This window comes from Dama dama, chromosome 1, assembly GCF_033118175.1.
Source record: "Dama dama isolate Ldn47 chromosome 1, ASM3311817v1, whole genome shotgun sequence".
Classification (NCBI taxonomy): domain Eukaryota; kingdom Metazoa; phylum Chordata; class Mammalia; order Artiodactyla; family Cervidae; genus Dama; species Dama dama.
Window position 1 is genome coordinate 74,768,786 of NC_083681.1, and position 16,186 is coordinate 74,784,971.

The 16,186-nt window shown below is 52.8% G+C and overlaps 1 protein-coding gene across 1 annotated transcript; it reads left to right on the forward strand.

Moving 5' to 3' along the window:
- The first annotated feature begins 1,134 nt into the window (after positions 1-1,134).
- F2 (coagulation factor II, thrombin) lies at positions 1,135-15,386 on the forward strand. Its single transcript, XM_061150358.1, has 14 exons — positions 1,135-1,342; positions 1,437-1,720; positions 2,318-2,342; positions 2,576-2,626; positions 4,029-4,134; positions 4,237-4,373; positions 5,656-5,970; positions 6,294-6,422; positions 6,507-6,633; positions 7,623-7,790; positions 8,300-8,473; positions 8,701-8,882; positions 14,917-14,987; positions 15,123-15,386. The coding sequence occupies exons 1-14, from the start codon at positions 1,135-1,137 to the stop codon at positions 15,258-15,260; spliced, it is 2,115 nt and encodes a 704-aa protein (XP_061006341.1). The 3' UTR covers positions 15,261-15,386.
- Positions 15,387-16,186: the final 800 nt, after the last annotated feature.

Genomic DNA, 16,186 nt, shown 5'->3' on the forward strand with positions numbered 1-16,186 from the left:
GTTTTAAAATACATAGAAAAATAGGAATGAATATAACGTAAATATATATACGGTGGTGGAACCGGGCCACCCAGGAGCTGAGCTGACTCCTAGGAGCCCTGGCCCCTAGCTCCCTGCCGCCCCTCGTCCCCTGCTCTGCCCTGGGCCTCTCCGTGTGATCTTCCCACACTGGACATGACCCCAGTCCAGACCCCAGACGGCCAGGCCGGGAGGATGGGGAGGCGAAAACCTGTGCTCCCTGCGTTCCTGCTCTTTGGCCCTCTGTCCTAATTAGACCCAGGACTAATATTTACCTTTCTACTGCAATCGGGAACTGGGGGAGGCCGGGCAAGGGGTCATGTGGGAGCAGCAGCCACTCGGGGCAGACAGGTGCGGGGAGAGCAAGGGCCCTGCCTTTGAGATCCGCGGGCGCGGGGGTCTGAGCTGCCCCTCCGGCCACCAGTCCTGGGCAACCTGGGAACGAAGACGGACTGGAGGCCTGGGAGGCCCAGGGCCCGGCTCCTCCTCCCGGCAACCGCTGCACACGAACACGCCTCCCTGGCTCCTAGGCCGCGGGGAAGGGACGTGGGACCCTCCATCCGCGGCCGGGTGGCCGGCCCTGCCCCGGGCTGTCCTGGGGTCACAGGGTGGCTCGCATCTGGCCGCATCCCCCCCCACTTCTTTACGCATGCACGGTGGACTCCACAGACCTCCCCGCGGGCTTTGCTGCACACAGCCACTGCCTACTCAGCTCCCCCTCGAAGTTCAGAATCTCCTTCAGTCTCCACAGCAAGACACTCTCCCCACCGCCCAGAGGCGGAGACAGGCTAACAGAGGTCAAAGCGACCATCACCATGCGTTAGGATGGGGAGGAGCCTGCAGGAAAGCCCTGTGACCCCACGGACCCCGGAGAGCGAGGGGCTGGACGATGGCAGCTACTCTGGGCTCCACTCCGTGGCTTCCTCCCAGGCCCCCCGTGCCCGGTTCCCGGAGGACGTGGCCGTCCTCCCGGATGGCGGGGGTGAGCTATGCATCTGCTTGTCCCCACGGCCCTGACCCGCTGACCTCCGCCACCCGGCTGATTTCTTCACATTGGTTCAACATTAACCCGGAGGGGTCAGGACCAGCCCGCAGAGTGCTGGGAGCGGACACACCATGGTGCACGTCCGAGGCCGGCGGCTGCCTGGCTGCCTGGCCCTGGCTGCCCTGCTCAGCCTCGTGCACGGCCAGCATGGTAAGAGGGGCGCTGGAAGCTGCAACAGGCCGGAGGACGGGGGTGCGGGCCTGCGGGCTGGGGTCTCCCCTGAGAGAAACAGGGCCGGCCCCCAGGTCCCCGCTGTGTCCAGCTCAGAGAAGGAGCCGGGTGCTCCGGGCCGGACGGACACTGACTGCGGCTCTCAGGCAATATGGACGGCGGGCTGACCCGTGAAAGGAGGGGGCTAATGGGCTGCCTTTAGCCGCCTTCCGGGTCCTGCCGCCGTCCCGGAGGCCCGTCCTCTGTTTCGGAAGCCAGCAGGCCGGCCGGGCTTGCTTCCTGCCCCCACGGTGCCCGCCGTCCCACCCTCCTCCCCCTGCAGTGTTCCTGGGCCATCGGCAAGCATCCTCGCTGCTCCAGAGGGCCCGCCGCGCCAACAGGGGCTTCCTGGAGGAGTTGCGGAAGGGCGACCTGGAGCGTGAGTGCCTGGAGGAGCCCTGCAGCCGCGAGGAGGCCTTCGAGGCCCTGGAGTCTCTCAGCGCCACGGTGAGGCCCCGGTGAGGCAGGGCCCGGCTCCCCCCAAGGGGTCCCCGCCACAGGAGCACAACGGAGGGGGCCGAACACAGCAGCTCTTTGTCGATCACGTTGTGTGGGCCCCGCTTCACTGGGCCGCTGGGATGGACAGCTCAGTCTCTGGGGGAGGGCCCAGTGCCTTGGCTCTGTCAAGGCCCCAGGATCCGGCGAGGCTCCAGGGCTTCGAGGGAAGGGGGCTCCTCAGTCTTTAGACGTCTGTCTACCTTGGGATCTCTGCAGCTGCTGGCGCTGGCCACATGTCTCAGCTTTAGCTCTGCTGCGACATCTGTGCCCTCCTTGGGCGCTGGGGCCTCAGAGTCCCAGGAGCCCCGTGCAGCCTTCCCTTCCCCGGGCCTCCACCTGGGCCCCTCCTCTCCAGTCTACCCCACCCACAGAAATCCCTTCCAGTCTTGGCTGACCCGGCAGGGTGGAGGGGTAGAGGCAGCTCGCCTCACGTCCCCAGGGTGTGAGCAGAGTATGGGAAAGGGGGACGTGTAGGGAGAAGACTAAGTTGACTATAAAAAGCAAAAGGGATCCTGCCACAACCTCATACTCAGCCTTGTTTTTCAGGATGTGTTCTGGGCCAAGTACACAGGTGAACATTCGGAAGACTTTGCTCTGGGAGGGGAGTCCTGGGGACCCCAGCTGGAGAGTGCTCCACCCCAGAGAATCTTCTGGTCCATCCAATCGCCCGCCCCTCCACCCCTGCCTCGTTCGTTTGTTCGTTCCTTCCATCCGTCTGCCCATTCCTCTGGTTCTGAATGCTGTCCCACCCTTACTTGTCCCGTCCCTACCTCAATCTCAGTGGTGTCTCTGGGTCTTTTCTAGCTTGTGAGTCGGCGAGAAATCCTCGAGAAAAGCTCAATGAATGTCTGGAAGGTGAGGAACTGACATGGGGGCGGGGAGACCCCCGTGCAGGACATGAGGGGTCAGCCTGAGACAAACGCAGAGTAGCGGTGGGGGGTGGTGGCCTCTGGCAGCTGACATGGCCTTTCTGTTCCTGAGGTCAAGGATGCATCTTTGCCCCTGGATGTGTGCCTGGCAATCATCCGTAGGATGATTCATTGTGGAGGAGGAAATGAATGAACGTGTCATGAATTAATGTTAAGACCTCATTCTCAGCCAACCCCCGGACCATGCCAGTCTTCCCTGTGCCCCCAGGGCAGAGCTTCGATAAGGTCACATTCATTCCCCAACACCGTCCCCATTATCCCCAGAATAAAGCACAGGCTTCTTAGCCTGGTGAATTTGGTGGGTTCTGACCTTAACCTTCCCTTCTAGCCTTCTCTCCTGTCGCACCAACCCTGAAGCCAGAGCCCCTGCTGCCTGAAAGCATTTCTCTAAACAAGCCAAGATATGTCAGATCCTGGCCCCTGTTAACACAATTATCTCCCCCCGAGAGCCCTCACTGCTGAACCACCCCACCCTGCCCCGTCCTTCAAGAACCAGTGCGAATAACACCACCTTGCCGAGCCTTCCGGGCACATCATCCCTCCTCCACTGCATTCCGAATACACCTTTAGTATGACAGTAGGCCCCTCAACGTGGCTTTAATCGCGGGCCATGCTTTCATGGGTTAAGTAATTTATTCGGTAGACCTCTCACTAAACCTCTGCAATGTGTCAAGCTCTATGGTCAAGTGCTGGGAATTTTAAGAGAATGAGGGAGCTCATAGTTTCATAGGAAAGCAAAAACACAAAACATCAAATTAATGGATGGAAAAGTTCTGTTCCAGGTGCCCAGAGAATTCCAGGAGAGGGAGCGTTTTGTTAGCTGGCAGAATCAAGGACCACTCCCCAGGAGTAGTTTTACTTGTATGTGTGGGATGCACTGATGAATAAATAGGAAAGCATTCCAAGGCCAAGGCCCGAGCATGTGCAAAGGCCCTTAGGCTTGAGGACTAAGATAACAGGCAGACCAGGGCCAGATCCTAAGGACCTCGTTCACGTCTTCGTTCTGCTGTGGGGAGCCACTGGACACGTGCTCCGTGGGGGCAGGGGCCTACCGTGACTCTGACAGCCGTATTCATTGCTGTGTCCTTAGTACTGGGCACAGCGCCCGTCACATGGGTGTCACACAGGGGGCGCTCCGTGAACGTTTGGCGCCTGCTGCTCAATGGACTGTAGCCCTGCTGGGCACAAAGGAAGTGCTGAGTACAGGCAGGCTGAGGGTGGCAGAGCAGAAGTAGCCTGGAGGGGATGGGCCAACAGGGCTTTACGAGGAGAGAAGGGCGGGTGGCCGAGTCCTCGGCGTCAGGCACCCGGGCTGGGGGTCTCCGCAGGAAACTGCGCTGAAGGCGTGGGGATGAACTACCGCGGGAACGTGAGCGTCACCCGCTCAGGCATCGAGTGTCAGCTGTGGAGGAGTCGCTACCCACATAAGCCGGAGTGAGTGACGGGCGGGCCTGTCTGCTGAGACGCTGGGGGCGAGGAGACGCTGGGTGTGGGAGGGGCGGGGGAGGCTTCCTGCTGAGCCACTCTCTGTTCCAGAATCAACTCTACCACCCACCCGGGGGCCGACCTGCGGGAGAATTTTTGCCGCAACCCGGATGGCAGCCTTACTGGGCCCTGGTGCTACACCACATCCCCTACTCTGCGGAGGGAAGAGTGCAGCATCCCCGTGTGCGGTGAGTGGGGGCGGCCGGTGGCCCACGGCCACGGCCCATGGGTCTGCGCAGGCTGGCAGCGCAGGGCGGGGATCGAGATGCCAATGCCCTCTGACCCGGGTTAGTTACTAACACTTCCCAGTTAGTTACTGACACTTCCCGGTTAGTGACGTCAGGAGGCCAGAGCGAGTCCACTTCCAGCCTCCTCCTCTCCCTCCACAGCTTTTGCTTCCTTACAATCCAGGACGTGGCTCATTCTAAATATGCTTTCCTTCCTGCTCGGGGCCTTCTTCTCTCCAGGAAGCCCTTCCTAACCATCTCAGTCCACATACCCTTTTTATGAGCACCAACAGCAAGCCTCCTACAGCCCAGCCTTGCCCTGCATGAGTCTCATGATTAATTCCCATCATGTGACAGCTAGCTATAGTCACAATAGTCCCGCAAAGTCCACAAAATGACCAACAAACCACAAAAGCTCGGGGGCAAACACCAGTAAGCGTTTATTTTTTATGTGTCTGGGGGTAGGCTGGGGTGGCTCTGCTCCTTGCAGCCGCACTCGATCACGTGTCTGTGGGGTCCAGATGCAGGCTGGGCTCGGTCGATTCAAACAATGGGTCCCGCTGAGCTCGGCTCCATGGGTGAGTGGATCCAGGTCTGCTCTTCCACAGGTGAGGGAGGCAGAAAGGCTGCAGCTTCTTCCATGGGATGGCAGAAATACCAAACAGTAAACAGAAGCACACGGAACTGGCAGAGTCAGTTCTGCTCATATGCCTTTGGCCAGACCAGGTCAAGTGATCAAGGCCAAGGTCGAGAGGTGGAGGCTACACTTTGTTTTTAAAATAACAGGACAAAAAAATAAATAAAAAATAAATAAAATAAAATTCAGGCAGGGGTAATGAATTTGTGCCAGTAACTCAATCTACCAAACACTGGTTGCTCTCTTTTGCCATCCTCGGTGGATCCAGCTATCTGTCCTACTGGGCCTTTGTGAAAACACAGAGTCCCTTAGACTCCGGGCGGGCGCTAGCAATGGGGTACAGATAGCGTAGGAGGTGAAACCTGGGTACTATCCCTGGCTAGTCACGCCCCAGACACTTGCGCCAGACCTTTTGTTTAAATCTCAACAACCCTGCAAAAAGAAAAACCTCATTAGTGATCCCTTTCACAGGCAAGCGGACTGCGGCTCAGAAAGGTTAAGTGACTTGACATCATATAGGTCAAAGGTCACGGGGCAGAGCTTCCCATCCTGTCTGGCTCCACTGTGGTCCGACCTCTCTGCCCTCCGTGTCTCCTCGCCCACCAGGCCAGGACCGAGTCACAGCGGAACTGATCCCGCGGTCGGGAGGCTCCACCCCTAGGCAGTCGCCCGGACCGGAAACGTGCATCCCCGACCGCGGCCGTCAGTACCGGGGGCGCCTGGCGGTGACCACACACGGGTCCCGCTGCCTTGCCTGGAGCAGCGAGCAGGCCAAGGCCCTGAGCAAGGACCAGGACTTCAACCCGGCCGTGCCCCTGGTGGAGAACTTCTGCCGCAACCCAGACGGGGATGAGGAGGGCGCCTGGTGCTACGTGGATGGCCAGCCTGGCGGCTTTGAGTACTGTGACCTGAACTACTGCGGTGAGAGGGCAGGGCCGGGGGCCTGAGAGAGGGCAGGGCCTGCGGTCAGAGCAGGAACAGTGCCTTCCCTGGTCGCGGGCTCCCCACGTGTGCAGAGGGCCTTCCTGACCAGCCCCACCTGAGCCGGGCAGGGGCGAGCCTGGCCGCTGCGCACAGCTGAGGCCAGTGAGGCCGGCCAGCGCTAGTAACCAAGGTGCGCCTGCACGCTTAACCTCCACGCCACACGGCCTCCGCGGCCGCCCCGGGGTGGGGGCTCGGGGAGGCCCAGGCGGCGGGTGAGGCATGGCCCGGCCCAGCCGCAGCAGGTGTCTGGGTCCCTGCAGGGGAGCCGGTGGATGCGGACCTGGGAGATGGGCTGGGTGAGGACACGGACGCAGCCATCGAAGGACGCACGTCCGAGGACCATTTCCAGCCCTTCTTCAACAAGAAGACCTTCGGCGCCGGGGAGGCCGGTAAGGCGCGGGGGTCACTGCGTGCGTGCGGGCAGGCGGGGGCGCGGCGGCCCTCCGCTTCTCACGGACCCGCTTGCCCCTTAGACTGTGGCCTGCGACCCCTGTTCGAGAAGAAAAAGCTGCAGGACCAAACGGAGACGGAGCTTTTCGAGTCCTACATCGAGGGGCGCATCGTGGAGGGTCAGGACGCGGAGGTTGGCCTCGCGCCCTGGTGCGTGCTCTTCGCCTCCCCCGCCCCCCACCCCGCGCCCCGGAGCCTTCTCCGCGCTCACAGACTTAGGCTCCACTGGTAACCTAGCCCGGCACCAGCATCGCATCGAATCCTCACTGCCACCTATTTAGATTTGAGTTTGTTACTTCTCCAAATCAGATGGTGAAGCTGAGGCTCAGAGCGCTTAAGGGACTCCTCTAAGTGATGCTCTTAGTGAATGGGTTACATAGCGGGACTCAATTCCAGTTCTTCTGACCCCAGAGCTCTGCTAAGCTGTGCCAACTCTGGCCTGGAAGAAGCTCGATGAGGGGAAGGAGAGATGCAAAAAGCAGGTGGCTGCCCCTTGGTGTCACATGCATGCTCTGTCCCCAGGGGTAGCCAGGTCAAGCTGGGGTCTGGGCCCAGCCCTTAGCTCTGTCCTTAGTTCTTAAACTTAGGACTTTTTGCTTGTTCTTGTTGTTAATTCACTCAGTTCTGTCCGACTCTGCAACCCCATGGACTGCAGCACGCCAGGCTTCCCTGTCCTTCACTCTCTCCCAGAGTTTGCTCAAACTCATGGCCATTGAGTCGGTGATGCCATCCAACCATCTCAGCCTATGTCGTCCCCTTCTCCTCCTGCCCTCAATCTTTCCCAGCATCAGGGTCTTTTCCAATGAGTCATCTCTTCGCATCAGGTGGCCAAAGAACTGCAGTGTCGGCATCAGTCCTTCTAATGAATATTCAGAATTGATCTCCTTTAGATTGACTGGTTTGATTTCCTTGCTGTCCAGGAGACTCGCAAGAGTCTTCTCCAACACCACAGTTCAAAAGCATCCATTTTTCGGTGCTCTGCCTTCTTTATGGTCCAACTCTCACATCTGCACATGACTACTGGAAAAACCATAGCTTTGACTAGATAGACCTTTCTGCTTGCAGGGCTGGTGAATGGGGCAGCCCCCGCCCCCGCCCCAACCCTGCCACCTCCTAATGCTTCCCACTTCTTCCCTCAGGCAGGTGATGATTTTTCGGAAGAGCCCCCAGGAGCTGCTGTGTGGAGCCAGCCTCATCAGTGACCGCTGGGTCCTCACGGCCGCCCACTGTCTTCTGTATCCGCCTTGGGACAAGAACTTCACTAAGGACGACCTTCTGGTGCGCATCGGCAAGCACTCCCGCACCAGGTACAGAAGGGGGGCCCTGGGTGTCTGAGTCCTCCAGAGGGACTGTGAGGGCTCCAGTGGCCCTGAGACCTGGGGATATGTCTGTACACCTCTCACGGTAGAAAACACAGCAGTCTCTGCTGTAAAGTCTATTTGGCCATGTCCTGACTAAAGCTTGGACCTGGGGACAGAGAAACTAAGCCTTCGCAGAGAACAGACTCCTGGCTTGCCCTTGGCGCCCTTTCAGGCATCAGAACGTGGCCCAGGTGTGACCCCTGAGTAGAGGCTGTTTGGGTCAGGGCCCGCAGCCCGTGTCCTCCTGCTACCTGCCTGGGCTGCTTGATCCTGAAGACTTGGCGCAGCTTCAGGTCGGGAAGAAGCTGCCGGGGGTGCTGCCAAGGCAGCAGCCGGCCCTCTGGTTACCCTGACTTCCAGCCCCTGAGGGCAGGCAGTTTGCCTCCTTGAGGAACCTGCCGACTTCCCTGGGTGGCCTACAGCTTCTCTTTCTTCTCTGCTTGGGGTCTGCACAGGTATGAGCGGAAGGTTGAAAAGATCTCCATGCTGGACAAGATCTACATCCACCCCAGGTACAACTGGAAGGAGAATCTGGACCGGGACATCGCCCTGCTGAAGCTCAAGAGGCCCATCGAATTCTCCGACTACATCCACCCCGTGTGCCTGCCCGACAAGCAGACAGCAGCCAAGTGGGGCAGCCAGGAGGGCAGCTGGGGGTGGCAGAGGGGGCGGCTCGAGGCTGATGGGGCCTGGGCTGGGTTCTGGGCCCGACTCTGACATCCTGTCGCCTTGCTGAATCTCCTTCCCGTTTCCAGGCCTCGGGCCTTCCTGCACAGGGGTCTCTAAGGGGTGATGCTGGGGCTGGGAGGCTCCTGGGCGGGTCTGTTCTCACTGGGTCCTTCTCCCTTCCCCAAAGGCTGCTCCAGGCTGGGTTCAAAGGGCGGGTGACGGGCTGGGGCAACCGGAGGGAGACGTGGACCACCAGCGTTACTGAGGTGCAGCCCAGCGTCCTACAGGTGGTCAACCTGCCTCTCGTGGAGCGGCCGGTGTGCAAGGCCTCCACCCGGATCCGCATCACCGACAACATGTTCTGTGCCGGCAAGTCCCCTGGGCGTGGCGGGGCTGGGTTGGGAGGATGAGACGTGTTAACAGCGCAGGCCTGTGTTCAAGTCCTGGCTTCGCTTTATTTGTTTACATATTATACATTTTATTTAAACATAGTTGATATACAATGTTAGTGTCAGGTGTACAACATAGTGATTCAGTGTGTTGATAGCTTATACTCCATTTAAAGTTATTACAAAATAACTGGCTGTTTCCCTCTGCTGTTCAGCGGATCTTGGTTATTTACTTTGTATGTGGTGGTTTGTCTGTCTTAACCCCCGAGCCCCGTCTTGCCCCTCTGCACTTCCCGTTCCCCACTGGTAACTCCTACTTTCTTCTGTCTGTGAGTCTGTTTCTCTTTTATATTCATCTGTTTTATTTTTGGCATTCCACAGATAAGTGATAACACAGTATTTGTCTTTCTCAGTCTGACTTATTTCACTAAGCATACTGCCCTCTAGGTCCATCCATGTTATTGGAAATGGCAGAATTTCATTCTTTTTTAAGGCTGAGTAATATTGTGTGTACGGGTGTATACACACACACACACATATATATATGCTACATCGTCTTCGTCTGTTCATTTGTTGATGGATGCTTAGATTTTTGCCTTGAATTATTGCCCTTCCCAGATATTGTTTCTTTTCTTTTTTTCCCACAAATTGAAGGTTTGTGTCAAGCAAGTCTATGGGAACCATTTTACCAACATTTGCTCACTTCACGTTTCTGTGTCACATTTTAGGAATTCTTACAATGTGTCAAAATTTTTCCATCATTGTTATATTTGTTAATGGTGATCTGTGATCAGATGTTACTGTTGTAATTGTTTTGGGGCATCATGAGCTGCACCCATATAAGACAGCAAACTGTGTTCTGACTGCCCCTCTTTCCTCGGGCCTCTATTCTCTGAGACACAAGACTATGGCAATTAGGCCAGTTAATAATGCTACCACAGCCTCTAAATGTTCAAGTGAAAGGAAGAGCTGCACCTGTCTTATTCTAAATCAAAAGCTAGAAATGATTAAGCTTAAGGAGCAAGGCATGTTGAAAGTCAAAGCCTAGGCCTCTTGTGTCAAACAGTTAGCCAAGCTGTAACTTCAAAGGAAGACTTCTAAAGGGAAAGTGCGATTCTAGAGACTTCCCTCGCGGTTCAGTGGTTAAGAGTCCATGCTTCCACTGCAGGGGGCACAGGTTCAATCCCTGGTCGGAGGACTAAGATGCTGCAGGCCATGCAGTGTGACCCCTCACCCCCCAAAAGAAGTGCTATTATAGTGAGCCATAAATAGTAAGAAAGTAAAACAGCCTGATTGCTGATATGAAGAAAATTTTAGTGGTCTGGATAGAATTAGACGCAACATTCCCTTAAGCCAAAACTTAGAAGCTCGCAGAGACTGACTCATGAGATTTAGGGAAAGAAGCTGTTTTCATAACATCCAAGTGCAACATGAAGCAGCAAGTTATTCAGAGGATTCAGCTAAGATAATTTATGAAAATGACTATACTAAACCACTGATTTCCAATGCAGACAAAACCACCTTATAGAAGAAGATGCCCTCTAGGACTTTTATAGTTAGGAGAAATCAATGCCTGGCTTCAAAGCTTTAAAGGATAGACTGGCTCTCTTGTTAGGGGCTGATACAGCTGGTGACTTAAAGTTGAAGCCAATATTCTTTTACCCTTAAGAAAATCCCAGGGCCCTTAAAGAGTTAGTCGCTCAGTCATGTCCAACTCTTTGCGACCCCATGGACTGTAGCCAGCCAGGCTCCTCTGTCCATGGAATTCTCCAGGCAGGAATACTAGAATGGGTAGCAATTTCCTTCTTCAGAGGATCTTCCTGTCTCGGGGATCGAACCCAAGTCTCCTGCATTGCAGGGAGATTCTTTACCACTTGAGCCACCAGCCCTTCAGAATTATGTTAAATCTACTTCCTGTGTTCCCTAATTGGAACAGCAAAGCCTGATGACAGCACATCTGTTTACAATAGAGATTACTGAATGTTTTAAATCCATTGTTGAGACCTGATGCTCAGAAAAAAAAGATTCCTTTCAAAATATTCCTTCTCATTGACGATGCACCCAGTTACCCAAGAGTTCTGATGAAGACATACCACAAGATTAATGTTTTCATGCCTGCTAACACGTTATCCAATCTGCAGCCCATGGATCAAGAAGTAGTTTTGGCTTTCAAGTCTTATGATTTTAAGAAATACATTTTATAAGGCTATAGCTGCCATAGATGGTAATTGCTCTGATGGATCTGGGCAAAGTAAATTGAAAAGCTTATGGAAAGGACTCACCATTCTAGATGCCATTAAGAACATTTGTGATTCATGGAAAGAGGTCAAAATGTTGACATGAACAGGAGTTTGGAAGTTGTTCCAACCCTCATGGATGACTTTGAGGGGTTCACAGCATCAGTGTAGGAATTATTAATAGGTTGATGCAAACGTAGTTGCGTGTTTTTTTTTTTTTTTTTTTGCGGTTTTGGATCATGAATTTTAACTCTTTATAGCTAGGCTCAAACACATCTTTACTAATCGAAATTGGAACCATTTCTATCAACATGTTTTTGTCAGTGAGAAATAAGTTTGCTTATTCCCGTAACATACAAATCCATGCTTCGGGATTCAGTGAACTCTTAGAGAGCATTTTCTGCCTCCTGCTGGTTGTGGAAGTGTTATTCCCTGCAAAAAGTTGTTGAGATGCTTGAAGACATGGTAGTTGGTTGGCGAGAGGTCAGGTGAATATGACGGATGAGGCAAAACTTAAGCCCAATCCGTTCAACTTTTGAAGCGTTGGTTGTACAGTGTGTGGTTGAGTGTTGTCACGAAGAAGAGTTGGGCCCTGTCTGTTGAGCGATGCCAGCTGCAGGTGTTGCAGTTTTGGTGCATCTTATCGATGTACTGAGCATACTTCTCAGATGTAATGGTTTCTCAGGGATTCAGAAAGCTGTAGAGGATCAGACGGGCAGGAGATCAGCAGACAGTGACCATGACCTTTTTTGGTGCAAGTTGGCTTTGGGAAGTGCTTTGGAGCCTCTTCTTGGTTCAGTGACTGAGCTGGTCGTCGCTGGTTGTCATATAAAATCCCCTCATCGAGCACATCACAATCCAATCGGGAAATGGTTAGTTGTTTTTGTATGGAATAAGAGAAGATGATGTTTTTGATTTGTGGTCAGCTCATGAGACACCCACTTATCAAGCTTTTTCACCTTTCCAATTTGCTTCAAATGCCAAACAACTGTTGAATGGTCAATGTTGAATTCTTCAGCATCTTCTCGTGTAGCTGTAAGAGGATCAGCTTTGATGATCCTCTCAGTTGTTCTTTGTTAACTTGCAATGGCTGGCCACTATGGTCCTCATCTTCAAGACTCGTCTCCTCTGCAAACTTCTTGAACCACCACTGCACTGTACGTCCGTTGGCAGTTCCTGATCCAAATGTGTTGTTGATATTGTGAGTTGTTTCAAACAGTTTCATGTGATCAGGAAGGTTTGCATTTCTGTTCTGGTCATTATCTTTGGTCTTACCCCTTTTTGAAAGGCCTTTAGTTCCTTCTAGTCTTTTATTTGTTGTGTGGATGGGGAAACAATGGAAATGGTGACAGACTTTATTTTGTTGGGCTCCAAAATCACTGCAGATGGTAACTGCAGCCATAAAATTAAAAGACACTTGCTCCTTGGACAAAAAGCTATGACCAACCTAGACAGCATATTAAAAAGCAGAGACATTACTTTGCTGACAAAGGTCCGTCTAGTCAAAGCTATGGTTTTTCCAGTAGTCATGTATGGATGTGAGATTTGGACCATGAAGAAAGCTGAGCACTGAAGAATTGATGCTTTTGAACTGTGGAGACTCTTGAGAGTCCCTTGGACTGCAAGGAGATCCAAGCAGTCCATCCTAAAGGAAATCAGTCCTGAATATTCATTGGAAGGACTGATCCTGAAGCTGAAACTCCAATACTTTGGGCACCTGATGTGAAGAACTGACTCACTGGAAAAGACCCTGATGCTGGGAAAGATTGAAGGTGGGAGGAGAAGGGGACGACAGAGGATGAGGTGGTTGGATGGCATCATCGACTCAATGGACATGAGTTTGAGCAAGCTCTGGGAGTTGGTGATGGACAGGGAAGCCTGGTGTGCTACAGTCCATGGGGTAGCAAAGAGTCGGACACAACTGAGCGACTGAACTGAAATTGACACTGAATTGTTGTGTAGTCAATAGGAGGGAGTTATCAAGCAGTGAGTGTACTTTCTTTTTTCCTCTCATACTTTTATTGTATTTTTCCTACTTGTTGGACGTTAATCAGCCCTTTTGCTGAGGCATCCATCTCCTGGTTGGATGAAGCTTGTACACTAGTAGATTTTTCAAGAGGGTTATGAGTAAAGAATTTCCTGAGTTCTAACCTGTAACTAACTGGTTTTCTGTAGCCTTGATACCTCAAGTTCAGCAGCATTGGATATAAAATCCATGGTTTAAGTTTTCCTCCCTTGAATTTGTTGTTACTTACTTTGTTTTTCAAAGTCTGATGCCAAGTGTAATTCTTTTGCTCTTATCAAGGGAGTTGGTTTTTTTGCTTGGAGGCCTTGAAGGTTTTTTCTTCATCTTTGAAGTCTCAGTTTTTTAGGATAGGTCTCAGAGTTGAGTGTTGTTTTTTTTTTTTTCCCCCCAGAGTGTTTTAAATCAGCTTTGCCAGGTTCCCAGTGGGTCCTTTCAGTATGCACATCTGATCTTTTATTTCTATGAAGTTTTCTTGGACTGTATTAATTCTGTTCCATTGCTTCCTTTCTTCCCTTAGTCTGAGTTCCATTTCAACCACTTTCTGCTTTTAACTACTTATCATTGTTTTGTCCATTTAATTTTTGAGTTTCTGATTCATTCTTTTTCAGATACCAAAATTTTGCTCGAGGATATCTTTTCTTGTTTTTGGCCGGCTTGCAGGCCCTCAGTTCCCTGACCAGGGATTGAACCAGGGGCACGGTAGTGAAGGCCTGGAATCCTAACCACTAGGCTGTCAGGGAATTCCCCGCCTGATATTTACTTCAGTCACAGTTTTCTTCCGATTCCTGGTTATGTTTGGGGAATTTCTGTTAGCTGAGCTGTTTTTGTTCATATTTGTTGTTGTCCTGTTGTATCTTTGTATAGGTCTACTTAGTTTTCATCTATTCATTTTGCAGATTTGGGGTTATTTACAAGATTCCTAACTCATATGCATCTATTTCTTTGATCTAGTAGATATTTTTCCCTCCTCATCTCCACATAAGTTTTGATATTAAATGTACAGTTAGATACATTAGTAAATGTACATTAATTAATGTATCTAACTAACAGCTCAGATGGTAAAGAACCTGCAAATCTGCCTGCAAAGCAGGAGACCTGGGTTCAATCCCTGGGTTGGGGAGATCCCCTGGAGAAGGGAATGGCAACCCACTCCAGTATTCTTGCCTGGAGAATCCCATGGACAGAGAAGTCTGGTGGGCATCAGTCTGTGCGTTCGCAAAGAGTTGGACACAACGGAGTGACCAACACTTTCACCTTTAGATACATTAAAGCGGTTTGAAGTCTGGGTGTTCTCTGGGTTACACTTAGGTTCAAGGTGTAGTTCTTGTGTAGCTTTTGTTCTTTGAGTTCCTCTGCGTTGTTTGTGGAGGATACTTGGGGATGTCTGGATAAAGGCAACTGCCATTATTCTCAGCTACCTGTCAGTCTGACGTGTTTTGTGAGTCACTTGGCCTGTTGGGTGGAGCCTGGATTGGAGGCAGCGAAAGGAGAGGGAGAGGAAGCAGCGGTTCAGGGGAGAGTGGGATGTGACGGGCCCGGGTGCAGAAGTGGTGAGGAGTGGCGGGACTGGGGCTGTACATTGAAGACAGAGCTGACAGAATCTGCCTGGGTTTGGCTGTGTGGGGTGAGGCCATGCGCAGAGTCAGGAGGGCTGGAAGCAGCCAGTGGGCACTCACCTGCAGGATCTCTGGAGGGGAGAGTGGCTGGAGCGTGAGCTGGCCCCTCCCTGAGCACTGCAGTTCTCTCTCAAGGTTACAAGCCTGGTGAAGGCAAACGAGGAGATGCCTGTGAGGGCGACAGTGGGGGACCCTTCGTCATGAAGGTAAGCGCCTTAGAAGGCCCGGAGCTGGTGGGTAGATCCTTCTGGGCGGACAGGGAGGGACCTGAGTTTTCGGGAACAATCGCTTGACCCTACCTTGGACTTGACTCGATTGGAAACCCCATGTTTCTTCCTCAGAGCCCCTATAACAACCGCTGGTATCAAATGGGCATCGTCTCATGGGGTGAAGGCTGTGACAGGGATGGAAAATACGGCTTCTACACACACGTCTTCCGCCTGAAGAAGTGGATACAGAAGGTCATTGATCGGTTCTGAAGTTAGGGAGCCACCCACATTCCAGGCTCCTCACTGCAAAATCACAGAGGCCAATCCAGTGAGAGAATTATTTTTGTGGTTTGTTCCTAAACCTATCTTTCTCAATAAAAGTGACTCTATCAAGGAGCCTCGGGACTCCCAGTGCTGTTCATGGGGCAGCTCAGGAAGGGCCAGTCCCACCACTGGACAAGCGGCACATGAAAGATCCGCCACCCCTAGAACAGGGCCAGGTGACAGGGGAGATGGCAGCCTCAACTTAGGAGCATTTCAGAAGTTCCAGGCTTGCGGCCTTCATGAATTATGTCATGTAATCCTCACACAAGGTAGTAAACTGAGACTTGCAGAAGTACCTTGTCCAAGGTCACATGGCTACGAAGGGTCAAAGTCTGACTTGAAATATAGGAGATACTGAAGCCTGTGCTGGACTGTGAAGAGCTTGTGCTGGGACAAGCCTCCAGAGAAGAGGCTGGAGGAGGGCAGGCTAGTGAGGGGTGAGTAGTTACATCCATCTCATGTCATTAAGGGACTTCCCAGGTGGTGCTAGAGGTAAAGAATCCACCTGCCAATAAATGCAGGAGGGCAAGAGGCAGGGGAGGAGGAGTTCGATCCCTGGGTTGGGAAGATCCCCTGGAGTACCCTTCTCCAGTATTCTTGCCTGGGAAATTCAACTGGCTACTCTGTGGGGCTGCAAAGAGTCGGATGTGACTGAGCACAGATTATTAAAATATCAGATCTACGCCCCCAAAGGCTCAGTATTTTAAGTGTCTTCACTCTAAAGGCTTGTGGGATAGCAGATTGGAGTAGGGGCCCTAGCATCAGACTGCCTGAAGGTGTTAGTCACTCAGTCGTGTCCGACTCTTTGCGACCCCGTGGACTGTAGCCCTCCAGGCTCCTCTGTCTGTGGAATTCTCCAGGCAAGAATACTG